The sequence below is a fragment of the Pelodiscus sinensis genome, chromosome 31 (genome assembly GCF_052426305.1).
Source record: "Pelodiscus sinensis isolate ZL-2025 chromosome 31, ASM5242630v1, whole genome shotgun sequence".
Lineage (NCBI taxonomy): Eukaryota > Metazoa > Chordata > Testudines > Trionychidae > Pelodiscus > Pelodiscus sinensis.
In genome coordinates, this window is record NC_143082.1 from 3,083,201 (window position 1) to 3,098,743 (window position 15,543).

Genomic DNA, 15,543 nt, shown 5'->3' on the forward strand with positions numbered 1-15,543 from the left:
GGGGCTGGTCGGGAGGAAGGGGGGGGAAGCAAAGCTGGCAAGGGAAGGGGTCAGGGGCCACAGGGCTGGCCAGGAGGAATGGGGGCCCGGGAGGAAGGGGGCGGGAAGCAGAGCTGGCAAGGGAAGGGGTCAGGGGCCACAGGGCTGGCCAGGAGGAATGGGGGCCCGGGAGGAAGGGGGCGGGAAGCAGAGCTGGCAGGCTGGGAGAGATCAGGAAGAGGAACCGACCGGCAGGAAGCAGAGCTGGGGAGCGGTGCAGGGGGGCTGGCCGGGGAAGATCAGGAGGGGAAGTAGGGGAGAACCAGCCGGTGGAGAAGGGAGGGGGTGTGAGCAAATCAGCCGGCAGGGAGCAGGACTGACCTGGGCACTTGCAGATCCCGGGGCGCTGTCTGTCCCACACAGGGTCCCGGCGACACACGAGCGAGGAGGAGGCTTCCACTCCTCCTCACGCTCAACCAAGGGCTCCCAGCGGCCCTGCCTCCCAGCTGGGACTCCCAGCCGCTCCCCCCACCCACGCCAGGCTTCCATCCGGTGCACAGCTGGAAAAATCAGAAAATACCGGACATTGCACGTGTGCGGTGTTGTCTGATTTTTTTTACCAGACAGAGAGCGCAAATACTGGACTGTCTGGTACAATACCGGACGCCTGGCAACCCTAGTTTGTCCTAATATCCAACCTAGACCTCCCCCACTGCAGCTTGAGTCCGTTTCTACTCATTCTGCCATCTGCCACTAGGGTTACCAGGTACTCTAAAAAAATACACTGAACACACTTGATTGGGGGCAGGCGGGGGGGGACTGGCTGGAAGGAAGTGGGGAGTTGGCCGGCAGGAAGCGGAGCTGGTTGGGGGGATGCAGCAGGGCTGACTGGGAGAAATAGAGAGGAGGAGGGGAGAACTGGCCGCTGGAAACAGAGCTGGTGGGGGGGGGGTCGGAAGCAGGGGCTAGCCTGGGGAGATCGGGAGGAGAAAGGAAGAACTGGCTGCCAGAAGCAGGGCTGGGGGGAGGGGCGGGGGTAGCGGGGCTGGCTGGGGGAGTTAGGGGGTCGTTGGGTGTAGCGAGGCTGGCCGGGGAAGATCACGAAGAGAAGTGGGGAGAACCGACCAGCCGGTCCCCACCAGTCAGTCCCGCTCCCCACTGGCCGATTTGCTCCTAACCCCTCCCCCCCCATTCTCCTCCCAGCCGGTGGGGAGTGGGACTGACTCAGGCACGTGCACGGTCCCAGCGAAGCACCAGCGAGTCCAGCTGCGGCTGTACCACACGCTTGACCAGCGCTCAGGAGCAGGGACCGGGCTTCCCCTCCTCATCAGACACAACCAGAGGCTCCCAGCGCAGATGGCGCCCCGCCTCCCAGCCACTCCCCTCCCCCCACCAGGCTTCCGTCGGGCGCCCAGCCGGAAAACCAGAAAAAAGCCGCACATTGCACATATCCAGTATTTTCTGAATTGTTTTACTGGACAGAGGGCCCAAAAACCGGACACCTGGCACCACTGAGGACAGACTCTCTGCAGCCTTTTTGGACCCCCCTGCAGGCTGCTCTCAAGTCCCCCCTCACTCTGCTGTGTTGTCCTCACAGGGCTCAGGCCTGGGAATGTCCCATGCAGCTTTTCAACCTGACGGCCAGGTTCCTCGCCTCTGCCAGCGCCCTCCTGAGTAACACCTGGGGGCACAAGAGCCTCCCGCTTCCCAGGCTGCCCTGCGAACCCGGCCTCCCTCTCCTGGCTGCTCCTTAGCACCTGGGGGAATCGCTGGGGTCTTTCCAGTGCCTCTGTGACTGGAACAGCTTCCACAGCAGACAGGGAGCGAGAGCCCCCCAGAGCACGCGACCACCCAGGAGCTCCCCTGAGATGTGGGCGACTGCTCAGACCCTGCCCCAAGTCATCCAGGGGGCCTTGAACCCGGCTCTCACATCCCAGCTCAGGACTCCAAACACAGATCTACGGTGTACGCGGGGGGAGGGAAGGAGAGCAGCCCCTGCTCCTTTGTGTGTCCCGGAAGCTTTCAGTTCAGATGTGGCCAAAACGGAAACAAAACTTTCCATTTGACGGGAAACCGTTTTCCCTGGTTGGTTTTTTGTTTGTTTTTCTCTAAAAAATAAAAACTTTCCCATTTCGGGTGGATCTGAAAGAATTCCCTGAGCAGTTTGGGCAGCGACCGAACACTCGGCTGTGCCCAGCTCCCCTCCTATGCCAGCCGGGCACTGGGGAAGCCTCCCTCAGAGCAGGCGATGGTTCTGGTTGTATTGCCCAGTGCTGGCCCCGCTCCTGCAAGGGGCTGGTCACCTCCAGGAACGCTGGGGGCCAACCTCGACTCCCGTTGAACTGCGGGAACTCAGCATCCCTCAGGACGTGCTCAGCGCCCGCAGAATCCTGCCCAGCCCCACTGGCAGCGATTCCGGGCCCCGGGGCCCAACAGTCAATGAGCCCCCACGAAGGCACAAACTGCGCCGGTTGGGCAGTGCTGCAGCTGTGCTGGAGGGTGCCCCGGGAGCTGCCCCCTGCCCTGCTGTGGGCACTGCCGGCACGGCCAGGGCTCCCGCCTGCTGCCCAAGGGGGTCGCCAGCTGTCTGACCACACAAACCTGAAGTCCTTGCCCTGGCCCCGCCCCTCCTCTGAGGCCCCACCCACCAGTCTATCTCCTGTCCTCCCTTGCTCTTCCCACCCTCACTTTCAGAAGACTGGGGGTGGGGCTGAGGCTCTGGGAGGGAATTCAGGTGAGGGAGGGGGTGGGGAGCAATGGCTCTAGGAGGCAGCCTGGCTGTGCAGTCTGGCTCTAGGCTGGGGGAGGGTGTCAGGGAGCAGGAGGAGGTTGGGGGTGGCATTTACCTTGGATGGCTCCTGAAAGCCCCCCCCCCCCCGGCAGTGGCTCCTCTGTTGGGTTGAGGGGTCTCCACTCACCACTGCCACAGGCACCGCCCCAGCCGCTCAGACTGGCCACAGGCCCCAGCCAATGGGAGCTGCAGAACTGGCCCATGGCGGGTGGGGAGGACAGTGCGGAATGTGCTGCTCCAGCCATGAACCCCAGGCCTGTTCAAATCTCCCAGGCCCCTCAGCGACTGCCCCGTCCCCCACACGGGTGGGGCGGCACCTCCCCTGCCAGCCTGTCAACCCGCACAGTGTGTGGCTGCAACGAAACCCTCCCAGAGCTCTGCCTCCCTGCGGGGGGACCCAACCGCCCCAGATGGGCCTGCCAGGCCTTGTGAAACACTAGTGACCCACTGCCCAACCCTCCCTCATTCCCTGGACTCTGCTGCCCCCCCTCGAGTGCCTGAGCCATCTGGGGTCGGACGGGGATCCCCGTTACCGTTGCAGGTCTCCAGTGGGCCGGTGAAGAAGCGACCCCCTCGTGACTGGAATCCCTCCAGGCAGGCGCAGTGGGTGCTGTTCACACACTTGGCATTTCGTGGGCAGATTAGGTCAGGGCAGATCTCAGAGGCACCTGCTGGGAATGGAAACCAGAGTGAGCCGCCCTGCGCCGTCTGCCCCTTCCCCCGGCTCATCTCACGCCCTGCGGGCCCCTGCCCATGCGCTCCCGGCAGCTCTTCGGCCCCTCGTCTCCTCCTCGCTCCTCAGCCGGGCTGGGGCGAGCGGGGCCTGGTCACTGGTGAGCGCCGTCAGCCCCTCGCGCCCTCGTGGAAGAGAGGGAGGAGCCCACCCAGGCGTAAGGCAGGCAGGGGCGGGCGGGCTCTGCAGGACGCTCCGCTAACGGTCTGTGTCACGTTGGGGAAGCGGATCTCCGAATGGGGGTGTGACGGGGCGGTCCAGCCCGGCACTGGCCACGGGAGGAGCGAACTGGCCTGCTGGGCTGAACAGGCCCCGCCCCCGCAGCAGTGCTGGGCATGCTCCAACTGCGGGCGGGATATAAAGGCCAGGGAGATGGCTCAGTTGGGACTGGCCTCTGGGGAGGGAGGAACTGCCCAAGCACCGGAGCCACTGCCAGCCCTGCCACCTCCGCCGCTACAGTCCCCAGGCCGAGCGCGACCACGCCAACCACGGTGGGCAGCCCGCCCAGCCACAGTGGACGCCCCGTCGCTGCTGCCCCCGAACGTCGTGCCTGCCAACGTCAGGGCCGCCGTCAGCCCAGCGCCTGCAGGTGGGGTCTCCATTGGCCAGGGGGCTGGGGTAGGAAGCCACCCAGGGCAAGGGGCAGGGAAACCCGTGGCAGGCTTGGCGCGTTTTGGGGAGAACTCCCCACCGAGCCAGTGGTGGGAACCACCCACCACTAATAGGGCCCTGGGTTGGGGCCCTACCCCATCCTCCCAGAGCCTGGACTAGAGCGGGGCCTGCGTTTGTATTGGACTAGGCCTCCGAGCCTGTGGGTGTATAGGCTCGACCCACGGCCGAATTGTGCGGGGGGGGGGGCACCTCGCCACAGGGGTATCTACCCTTCACTGCTGGGATCTGCACTAGGCTGTAAAGCCTTTTCCAAGAGCAGCATACGGAGCCTAAGCTCCCGTCTGTCCTGGCTCTCGCTGTCATACCACAACCGGGGTCCCATTTCGGGGAACACGTGTCTCCCCCACACAGCCAATGCAGCTGCTGTGCCCATCAGAAGCAGGCACTGGGTCAGCGCCAGTGAGAACTCACCCCGGCAGCTGTTCTCACTGGCGTTCAGGAAACTCGCTTTCCCAGTGCTGGACTCGTAGCGATCGGCGCAGCTGCAGTAGTAATAGCCAGGCAGGTTGTTGCACTTGGCGTTGGGTCCGCAGTTTACTGGATTGGGCCCCTGACACTCGTCGATATCTGCAAAAGGAGGGATGCTCTGCTCAGCCCGGCAGGGAGACGTTCCCCGTTCACCCCCCTGCGCTGACCTGGCAGCAGGAGCCCCAGGACCCAGGTGACTGGTGCCCTGAGCATTCAGCACTCACAGGCCGGATTCACAGTGACACTGAGCCCCTGCTGGGCTGCTCTGACAGCGTCATGGCCTCTAACAGGCTCTCCCCCATCTTGTATAGAGGTCTCCCCAGCCAGCCTGGAGCTAGGGTAAGGGCTCTGTCCCCTACCTGATCATAGGAATTGGTGGGGCATGGCCACACCCCTGCACTGTGTTTGACGGACCAGGCCAGGTCTGGGCACAGCTGAGGGCGTCCGCTCAGGGCGAATTGCTCAAATTTGGGGCTCCTTACAGCACCCTGACTGGAAAACTTCCCAAATAGGCCACAAACCAGTCCCACAGAGCACTTCACCTGCCTGCCTGAAGCCTCACGAGCAAAACCCCTCCACCACTCCAGCAATACCCGTGCCCCAGATGGCCCCGGGCCTCATACACAGTTGGGGGGTCTTAGAGCCCAATCTCACCTACCCCGAATAAGTTCTGTCCAATTCCAAGAAACCAGCCACAGATCCCAGGTCAATTTACCCTCTGGGCCTTACCCACAAGATCATGCTGAGCCAATCTTTTAGAATCTAACATCTAAAGGTTTATTACTACAAGAAAGAAAAGCAAGAGAGTAAGGTTGTTAAAGTATCATACATTACATGCACCGAATCTCCCAGTTCTCAATGCAGGCTTGCAGCAGAGATGTTATAACTGCTGGCTTAAAAGTCTTTGGTGAACATCCTACGTCAGGATGGGTCCACAGTTCTTTCCAGCTCTTTGATCCCTGCACTGCTGCCTCTGGGATGAATGGCTGAGCTGAGCACCAAGATGGAGTTGGCCACATGGCATATTTATACCCCCTCCTCGCTTCTTCCAAGCTGGGGACAGTCACATGGCCAGTGGCCAGGTGTGTCTTTTGCCTCCAGAGGTCCATTGTTCCCTGGATTTTTACTCATTATCATGTCCATGAGCAAACATTCCCAGCCCATTGCTCTGCCTCAGACAGAGAATCCTTCAGCATCACCACAGAGTACGTATTTATAACTTCACACACAGATATTATACAATTACATAAATAGCACATATAGAATAAGAAGAAAGTAAGCTTTAAGTTGACATCTCACATGGCCCCCTTTGTACCAACTTTTTGGCCAAACACTCCCTCCCATTTGGGTACAGCAGTGATCTGGCTGCTCCCCTCAAAATCCAGTAACGTGACACTGTGACTATTCTCAGCTCCTGAGGCTAATGCGTGGGGGATCATGGGAGAGTGACCGGTTTTCGACCAGATGCCCAGTCGAACAAGGACCCTGGTGGCTCCAAGCAGCATTTCTGATGGGGCCGTTCAAAGTCCGGTCAGTGGCCCTGCAGGGCTCAGGCAGGCGAGTCCCCACCAGTCCTGGTGCCGCCCTGTGACTATTGGATACTGATACGAACACGCCTAACAAGGCTGCAACCACTATCCTGTGTCTGCACCAAACCTTGTGCAACGGGGCCAAGTGATGCATCTGACAAAGTGGGTCTTTGCCCATGAAAGCTTATGCGCCAATAAATTTGTTAGTCAATAAGGTACTACAGGACTCCTTGTCACTGAGGCCAAGTAAGGTGTCTGTGGAAAGCTCGTGAGTCGCTGGCTCTGTTCATACTGCTCCTGGGCAGGTACCATTTCTGTATGTGGTGGCTCTGTGCTTGTATTGCAAATGTTGGCTTCTGTGGGATCAACAGGCCTCGCCCACCTTAATGGGGGGGTTGCCCACATGTGACTAGTGTCACTTCACTGACAATGCACCTCGAGTGGGGTGCTTTCACACAGGGAGAACAATGGAATTCCCTCCACAGGGGCAGGGGTGTAAAAGGGCCCCAAAGGTTCCTCCATTTGTCTTCATTCAGCCCGTCACTTCTGAAGCATCTTTGCTATGAACTGGACCCGGGAAGCCCAATGAGTGATCCCGAGGGCGTGTTCCGGATACTTATCAAACAGCTGATCAATCCACCTCTGCTACCAGCCTGCGCCAGGAGCGGTGCGTTTGGGGTGTGTAATTTGACTCCTTCAACAATATTACTCTCAAGCTTTTCTCTCTCTCTTTCTCGGGTATGAATTACCCTTGGAATGTGGCTGGCCCTTTGGAATCAGAAGAATCTGTTCAGATTGCTGGTAACTGGTTTTCATACCCTCCCATCGGTGTAAGGAGGGTGCTGGTTGTGGCCCAGAGGTGCTGGGGTGTCTAAGGGGATTAGCTGGGTGACTCCTTGCTGGACAACGTGGCAAACAGCCCGACTCCTTGTGACTGGCTTGGTGCCTCACCACGGGGGTTCTTCAGGCTTGAGCTGTAAATTGCTCAGTCTCAAAGGGTATGTCTACACTAGCCCCCTAGTTCGAACTAGGGAGGCTAATGTAGGCATTCAAAGTTGCAAACAAAGCCCGGGATTTAAATATCCCAGGCTTTATTTGCATCTCCCCGTCTGGGCGCCATTTTTAAATCCCCGTAGTCCGAATTAACTGCTACAAGCGGCAGTCAAAGGTTAACTCAAACTAAGCTGTTTGAGTTAACAGTTACACCTCGTGGAATTAGGTTAGGAGGGGGCCTGGCTTAGCCTCACTGCACATCCAGCAAGCAGCCCTTTGAGCTACACCCCCGCTCCCGAACTCTTGAGCCCAGCACCTGACCCAACCCTGAACCCCTAAACCCAGAGCCCCTCCCGCACCCCAAACTCCTCATCCCCCGCCCCTACCCAGAGCCAGCATCTCCGTCCAGATCCCTCACCCCTCCCACATCCCAACTCCCCGCTCCAACCTGCAGCCCCCTCCTGCATTGCAAATCCTTCGGCCTGGAGCCGCCTCCTCTACCTCAAACCGCCTAATCCCCAGTCCCACCCCAGAGTCTGCAGGGCCAACCAGAGCCCTCAGCCCCTCCTGAATCCAAACTCCCAACCCATCCCCCCTTCCTGCACCTGAACCCCTCGTCTGATCCCACCAGGAGCCTGCACCCCAGTTATAGCCCCCACCTACTTCTGTATCCCTATTGGTGGCAGTGAGTATGGGGTGGAACGAGCCACCAAGGTAGGGGAATGCAGTGAGTGGGGGATGGGGCCTTGGGTAAGGAGCGGAGCTGGGCGGGGCCTTGGGGAAGACGTGAGGCTGCCATGATCGATTTTCTGCTCTTAGAAAGTTGGTGACTCTGATCAGGCCGTGGCTGGGGAACCTAGTGCTGCGCCTGCTGCCTGCTCCCCAGGCCCACGGGGCAGCGCACGCTGGGCTGTATCTGTGGTCCATACAGGCCTCGTCCCAGGCTCAGGGGGCACTAGCAGCAGGAGGCTGCGAGCTGGGACCAGTGAGGGTCCCTCCCCTCTCCTGGAGCCTCCCTGCAAACCCAGCGATTTGTTCCCAAACCAAAGACTGAGGAAGGGGGAATCCTCCCCCCCCCCCGCCACATGGTGGGGGAACAGCTTCTCACAGGCTCAGTGAGCGGATCTGGGGCCTTTACTGCAGCTGGCTGCAGCCTCTCGTGCAGCACCAGGCCTGGGATGAGCAGAGAGGGTGGGCAGGGGGTCCCAGCAGGGCAGAGTGGAGGCCAAGGGAGAACTCACCCTGGCAGCTGCCCTCACTTGCGTTCAGGAATCTGGCTTTCCCAGAGCTGGACTCGTAGCCACTGTAGCAGGTGCAGTAGTAACTCCCAGGCAGGTTGTGGCACATTGCATCAGGTCCGCAGATTTCCTGATAGGATGCCGAACACTCGTCGATATCTGCAACAGGAGTGATGCTCTGCTCAGCCCTGGCAGGGAGACGTTCCCCGTTCGCCCCCCCACACTGACCTGGCAGCAGGAGCCCCAGGACCCAGGTGACCGGTGCCCTGAGCATTCAGCACTCACAGGCCAGACTCATGACACTGAACCCTGCTGGGCCGCTCTGGCAGGGTCATGGCCTCTGACAGCCCCTCCCCCACCCTATCCTGTGCAGGGGTCTCCCCAGCCAACCTGGAGCTAGTGTAAGGGCCCTGCCCCCTAACCCAGTGTAATGGGTGGATTGGGCCTTGACAACACCCCTGCACGGTGGCGGTGCTGTAGGGCCCGCCGACTGCCATCGGATTGAAGCCAATGCCTGCGAGGGCGCGGAGACAGATGACGACTCCAGGAGGCCTGGTGCCGTGGAGAGAGATGCCTGAGTGGAAGCCACATGGCTGCGGGAGTACGGCACCGGTACCGCCAGGCGAGGGGCTAGCAAGGAGCTCAGCTGCACCGAAGTATGAGCACGGCCCGAAGCTGACCGGGACTGACGACCCGGCGTTGAGAACGGTGTCGTGGCGGCAATCGGTACTGACCCCACCTGGGGTGGTCCCGACGCATGAGTTGCCTTAGCATGCCGACCTGGGCCATGCTTGGGCAAAGCCGTAAGCAGTTAAGCCTCTGGCGAGGGCGACCACAACCCTTCCGACTCTACCGACGATAGTGGGGAGGTCGTGAGACTAGGTCCTGCGCCACTTCAAAAGTGTCTGGCGTGGATGGGCAGTGTGGGGGGAGGCGCCCAGGACTATCAGGGTCTCCCTGGCGACTGCAGTGCACTACAGGCGACTTGTGTACCAGTGAGCCGGCACCGCCGTGCCTAACCGAGGGGATCTTCCCCGGGACTTCTTCACCCTCTTGGACGGGGGAGAGTGAGACCGGTGCCGGAACCTCGACGCCGACGCCCGGTGCCGGTGAGTGGCCTCACACATGGAGGCTGGTGCTCTGCGCACCGTAGGCTGTTCCGGCGGCACCAGTTGAAGCGCTGTCTCCATGAGGAGAAGCTTCAAGCGGGAAACTCTTTCTTTCCTAGTGCGGGGCCTGAAGGACTTACAGATCTTGCAAGTGACTGCGAGATGGGCCTCACCCAAGCACTTAAGGCAACTGTCATGTGGGTCGCCTCTGGGCATAAACTTCCCACAGTCAGCGCACGTCTTGAAGCCCTGAGGCCCTGGCATTCCTCACCCCCAACGTGGGAGGGGGGGAGGAAGAAAACAAAGAACCTAACTATCTATTTAATAGAACTATTTACAGATGAGTTGTGAGAACGGGAACCATTGACTAACTAAGAGAGAGATAGAGACGCTCCAACGACGTGACGGCGGTAAGAAGGAACTGAGGTGGGGCAGCGCTGGCAGGGGTACTTATGCCCCGCCATGGTGGCGCCACTCCAGGGGGCACCCTGCCGGCGCTACGGGTACCGCTAGGGAAAACGCTCCGGAAGATGCGGTGCACGTGGTGAACACACGTATTTCGAATGGACATGAGCAACCACTCGAAGAAGAACCAAGTATCCGGTTTTCAACCAGACGCCCGATCGAAAAATGACCCTGGTGGCTCCAGTCAGTGCTGCTGTTGGGGCCGTTCAAAGTCCGGTCAGTGGGGCTGGGGGGCTCAGGCAGGCGAGTCCCCACCAGTCCTGGCACCGCCCTGTGACTATTGGATTCTGATATGAACACACCAAACGTGGTTGCAATCACTGTCCTGTTTCTGCACCAAACCTTGTGCAATGGGGCCAAGTGAGCTGTCTGTGGAAAGCTCGTGAGTCGCTGGCTCTGTTCATACTGCTCCTGGGCAGCTTGGACGGCACGGCCGGGTCTGGCCAGAGGGAGGCCAGTGGGCTGCAGAGAGGGGACCTCAGGGACCTGCCCAGCTGGTACCAGCCAGGGGGGGAACAAAGGGCAGAGGGGTGGAGAGGCCGAGAACAGAGGCAAAGACAGCGTACAGGGGAGGGGCTCCTCTTGGAGGATATTGGAGGCTCTGCTGCAAGAAGGGGGTTTTTGAACTGGACACAACCTAGCTGGCTGCAGGGGAGAATCAGGGTATGTCTATACTACAAAGTTAATTCGAACTAACAGCCATTATTTCAAATTAACTTTACTAGCGCCTATACATGCAAACCGCTATTTTGAATTTAATTTGAAATAGCGGAGCGCTTAATTCAACTAAGTAAATCTCATTCTATGAGGAGTAACGCCTAGTTCAACTTAAGTAGTTCGAAATAAGGGCTGTGTAGCCACTTAATTCGAGCTAGCTGGAGGCTAGTCCTTCCCAGGTTGCCCTGGTGGCCACTCTGGGCAAAATCAGGGAAACTCTTCTGCCCCCCCTCCCGGCCCTGGAGCCCTTAAAGGGGCACAGTCTGGCTACCCAGCTAGCAGACCGTGCACCTGGCACAAGATGAGCCAGCCACCCGCTGCCACTTAGCCCTCCACCTCTTCCCAGGACCAGGCTGGTGGCCCCAAGGAGCCTGCCCGGGGCCACAAAAGGCGGGCGCCCACCTGGTCTAGTGCGGAGATCATGGACCTCATCGAGGTTTGGGGGGAGGCCTCCAACATCCATGACCTCCACACTAGGCACAGGAATGCGGCCGTCTACAGCCACATGGCTGCCAGCCTGGCCACCAGAGGCCACATGTGGGCCCAGGAGCAGGTCTGCTACAAAATTAAGGACCTGCGGCAGGCCTACTCCAGGGCCTCCCAACCAGGGGCCGACCCATAGGCCTGCCCTCACTTCGAGGCCCTGGACCGCATCCTGGGGGCTCACGCAGTCCAAGCCCCCTGGGTGGTGGTCGGCCCTGGGCCAGAAACGGAGGAAGAGGAGGATGCCAAGAGCCAGGAGCCACAGAAGCCTGCAGGGAGCCCGCCCAGGACCCCCTAGTTATCCCACAGAGCACATCTGCTGTGTCGTCTGAGGTCGGGGAGGGCTCCCCATGTGAGTGCCATCATGCTCCCCTTATGTGTATGCGGAGAGGGTGGGGGTGGAGAGGGAGCCCGAGGACCATGCACCTGGGCCTTGCCCAGCATGGAGCAGCAGCTGGGTGTCATGCAGGGGACCTGGCCCGTTCCCCACACGCCGACCTCGCTTTGCAGAGGGGGCTGGGTTTTACCCACTATGTCCCCAGGGAGAACTGACCACTGCTCTTGTTTCACCACGGCTGCAGCACCTGGGACTGCAGGGTGCACCACCCTGCCTGCAACTGCCACCTGGACCAGGAGGCGCACTTGTAACCAGGAGAACCACCACCAGTGGCACCTGCAGCTACTGGAGCAGCGGCTCAGCATTCAGGACCACTGGGTCTGGGAGGACCTGCAGCTGCGGCAGCGGAGCTCGGAGGCACTGGAGGATCAGGGCCGTGCCCTCTGAGGTCACCTCCAGACCCTGGTGGACAGGTTCCTGCCTCCTCCTCCTCCAGCCCCTGCAAGCGCCCCAGCTCTTGCTCCTCCTCCCACCCCTGCTCCCCCTATCGCTTCCTCTGCACCCCTGTCTCTCTTGCCCCTACCTCCACACCCACTCCCCCCCAACACTCCCGCACCCACAGTTCTGCGAGATCGGAGAGCCAGCAGGACCCCGAGCCCTGAGCTTTCCCTTCCCTTCCAGCTCCCTCCTCCCAGGTTTCCCCCTCCTCTCTCCCAACCTCATTCCTCCCTCCCCCCACCCCAGTTATGTAAAATAAAAAGATTTTTGCATCCAGATGTGGCGGGGCATGCTGGCGTCCAGGTGCTGCTGCGGCTCCTCCATGGTACCCAGGGAGGCCAGGAGGAGAGGCAGGGGGCTGACGTGCACCAGATGATGCTAGGCAGCCTCCAGCCATTGCTGGCAGGCTTTCAGCAGCAAGTCCAAAAATTGGAGCAGAATGCCCAGGGCAAGCTCTGGCTCCATGGTGCCAACAAAGCAATTACTGACCTGATGCCCTGCCAGAACCGGTTTCAGCTGCCCTTAAATGCGACCCAGCATCCAATCAGTGTGGACACACTATTTCGAATTAGCAAAACGCTAATTCGAATTAGTTTTTGGGTCTAGATGCGTTATTTCAAATTAGCTTATTTCGAATTAACTAATTTGAAATAAATTAGTTTGAATTAGCGCTGTAGTGTAGACATACCCTCGGACATGCTGGGCAGAGGGGGCCAGGCCTCCAGGCCTGAGAGATTCTTTGCTGTGTTCAAACTCAATAAACCCCCTTGTTTGGTGCTGCTGAGTCGATCTGGAGGGGAGAACAGGGTCGCACTATTCTCTCTGGGGGTATGTCTACACTAGTTCGTTAATTCGAGGCAACTGGAGTTGCAAATGAAGCCCGGGATTTAAATATCCCAGGCTTTATTTGCATGTTCCCGTCCGGCTGCCATTTTTAAATGCCACTAGTCCGGACTAACTGCCCGCAGCTACACGTGGCAGTTTAAAGTTAATCTGAACTAAGTCCTTTGTTCGGACTAACTGTTATACCTCATTCCACGAGGAGTAACAGTTAATCCAAACTAAGGACTTAGTTCAGATGAACTTTAACCTGCCGCTTGTAGCCGCGAGCAGTTCGTTCAAACCAAGGGGGGATTTAAAAATGGAGGCCGGACGGGAACATGCAAATAAAGCCCGGGATATTTAAAGCCCGGGCTTCATTTGCAACTCCGGTTGCCTGATTTGCCAACCTAGCTTGAATTAACGAGCTAGTGTAGACATACCCTAAGAGATGAGGCCCTGGAGGTCCACGGGGGCCCATAGCAGACACAGGCCTGCTGACAGCCTCGAAAGGCATCATCCCAGAGATGGAGGGGGGTGGACCCCCAGCAAAGAGCGGACTCCCTGAGAAGGGGCTGTCACACCGTTGCAGTTCTACCCTAGAACCAGCGGGCCAGGTGTGGGCGCAACTTGTGAGACTGTGACAAGGGGTAACCTGCTTATGTGTCAAACTCCACTTGTGGAGGTACTTTCACTTTCACACGGGGAGAACAAAAGAATTCCTGCCGCATGAGCAAGGGTGTGAAAGGACCCCAGAGGTTCCTCTGTCTTCATTCCAGCTCCTTACTTCTGAAGCGTCTTTGCTATGAACAGGACCCAAAAAAAACTCTTAATAGAGATTGTATTCCAGAGACAACAAACAGTCGATTAATCTCTCTCTGCTCCAAGCCTGCACCAAGACCTGGGTAATTGGTGGGTGCAATCTGATGGATTCTCTCTCTCTCTCCCATTTGGGGATTGGAAGATTCTGTTTTCAGAACGTCCCGTCTGCGTGAGGAGTGGCGCTGGCTGTGGCCAGGAGAACGGGAGCATCTAAGTAGTTGCTCGTGTGACTCCCTGCTTGGCCAGCGTGGCACACAGGAGTGGCCCTTTGTCAGGCCCAGCCAAAGAGTTCACGGGGCCCAAGGCAGGACGCTGTGTTTGGCCGGGCCACGCGGCTCCCAGTCAGGACAGAGAATGAGCGGCCAGGTGGGCGGGTCCAGGTGCTGGGCAGCGCGGGGTCCTGAATACACGGGACCCATGGGAACCGCCTCGCTCGCCTTGCCCAAAGGCCGGGCCTGCTCTCTGGGACTGGCTTGGAGCTTTATCCTGGAAGCCCCAGGCGTGGGCTGTAAGTAGCCCTGTCTGTGAGCGATTCACCCTGATTTGAGCCTCCCAGTGGTGCCGCCAGAGACCCGCTACATCACACGCCCTGCACCTGGGAAGTGGCCAGCGCGTCCAGCTCCTAGGTTGGGGGTCCATGGGGCTTCTCACACTTTTTGGACCTTACCAGCCGGTACTCTATTCGGTAAGGGGGCAAGCGCAGCCTCCTACCACGCCTGCCCCAGACCGGGCACAGAACCTGCTGGAGATGACCAGGGCGCAGTGCGGACCTGGGACAGGCAGGCAGCCTGGCTTAGCCTCACTACCCCGCTGACCAGTAGCCCCTTGAGTTAAGCCAGCACCCCAATTCTGAGCCCAATCACCTGTCCCAACCCTGCACCCCCAGACCAAGATGACCTCTTAGCACCCAAACTCCTCATCCCAACCCACTCCCCTGCCAACACCTGAGCACAGCTCACTCACCCCCTCCCACATCTCAGCCCACTACTTCAACCTGCAGCCCCCTCCCACATTCCAAATCCCTCAGCCCCCACCCCCACCCATATCCCCTCCTGTACCTCAAACCGCTCACCCCAACCACACCCCAGAGTCTGCACGGCCAACCACACTCAGCCCCTCCCAAATCTAAACTTCCAGCTCCATCCCAGCCCCCCTTCCTGCACCCTGACCCCTCGTCTGGCCCCACCCTGAGCCTGCACCCCAGTTAGAGCCCCCAGCCCCTCCTGTATCCTAACTGGCTGTCCCGGCCCATTGAAAGTGAGTAAGAGTGGGGGGAGCAAGGCCCTGAAGGAGGGAGGATGTAGGGACTGGGGCAGGAAGGGTCAGGACCAGGCAGGGCCTTGGGGAAGAAGTGAGGCTACAGTGTTTGGTTTTCTGCTCTCAGAAACTTGACAATGCTACCAGGGTGTGGCTGGAGCTTCCCTTGCTGCACCTGTTCCCACCTGCCCAGGGCCATAGAGGGCATCGCCCACTGGGCTGTACCTGGGGACCCTACACAAGGCCCCTTCCCAGGCCTAGGGGGGACTAGCAGCAGGATGCTGCGTGCTGGGGCCTGTGAGGGTCCCCTCCTCTCTCCTGGAGCCTCCCTGCAAACCCAGCGATTTGTTCCCAATCCAAGAGCTGCGGCAGGGAGATCCCGGCCCCAGCACACTTGGAGAGCAGTCGGGGTCATAGCCGATCGCTTCTTCTACCCTCACTCCAACCTCTATCCCAAAGCCCCCAGCCGCCAGACAGCTGAGCCTCCCAAGAGCTGCCCAGCAGTGCCTCCAGTGGCTGTTGAGCTGCCGTGGCTGGTGGAAAGTAACACCTCCAGGACCCAGCAACATTTGTCATAGAATCATACAGCTGGAAAGGACCTCCGGAGTCATTAAGTCAGCCCCCTGCCCAAAG

At 59.5% G+C, this 15,543-nt stretch overlaps 1 protein-coding gene across 1 annotated transcript in view; it reads right to left on the reverse strand.

The window, feature by feature from the left end:
* The window catches only part of LOC102457829 (adhesion G protein-coupled receptor E3-like), a 54,826-nt gene that overhangs the window by 26,075 nt on the left and 13,208 nt on the right, over positions 1 to 15,543 (reverse strand). Inside the window, exons 3-5 of the mRNA XM_089774866.1 lie at positions 8,407 to 8,562; positions 4,587 to 4,742; positions 3,304 to 3,441 (exon numbers count right to left, since the gene is read on the reverse strand). Coding sequence (XP_089630992.1) covers positions 3,304 to 3,441; positions 4,587 to 4,742; positions 8,407 to 8,562 — 450 coding nt within the window. The remainder of the gene's footprint in view (positions 1 to 3,303; positions 3,442 to 4,586; positions 4,743 to 8,406; positions 8,563 to 15,543) is intronic.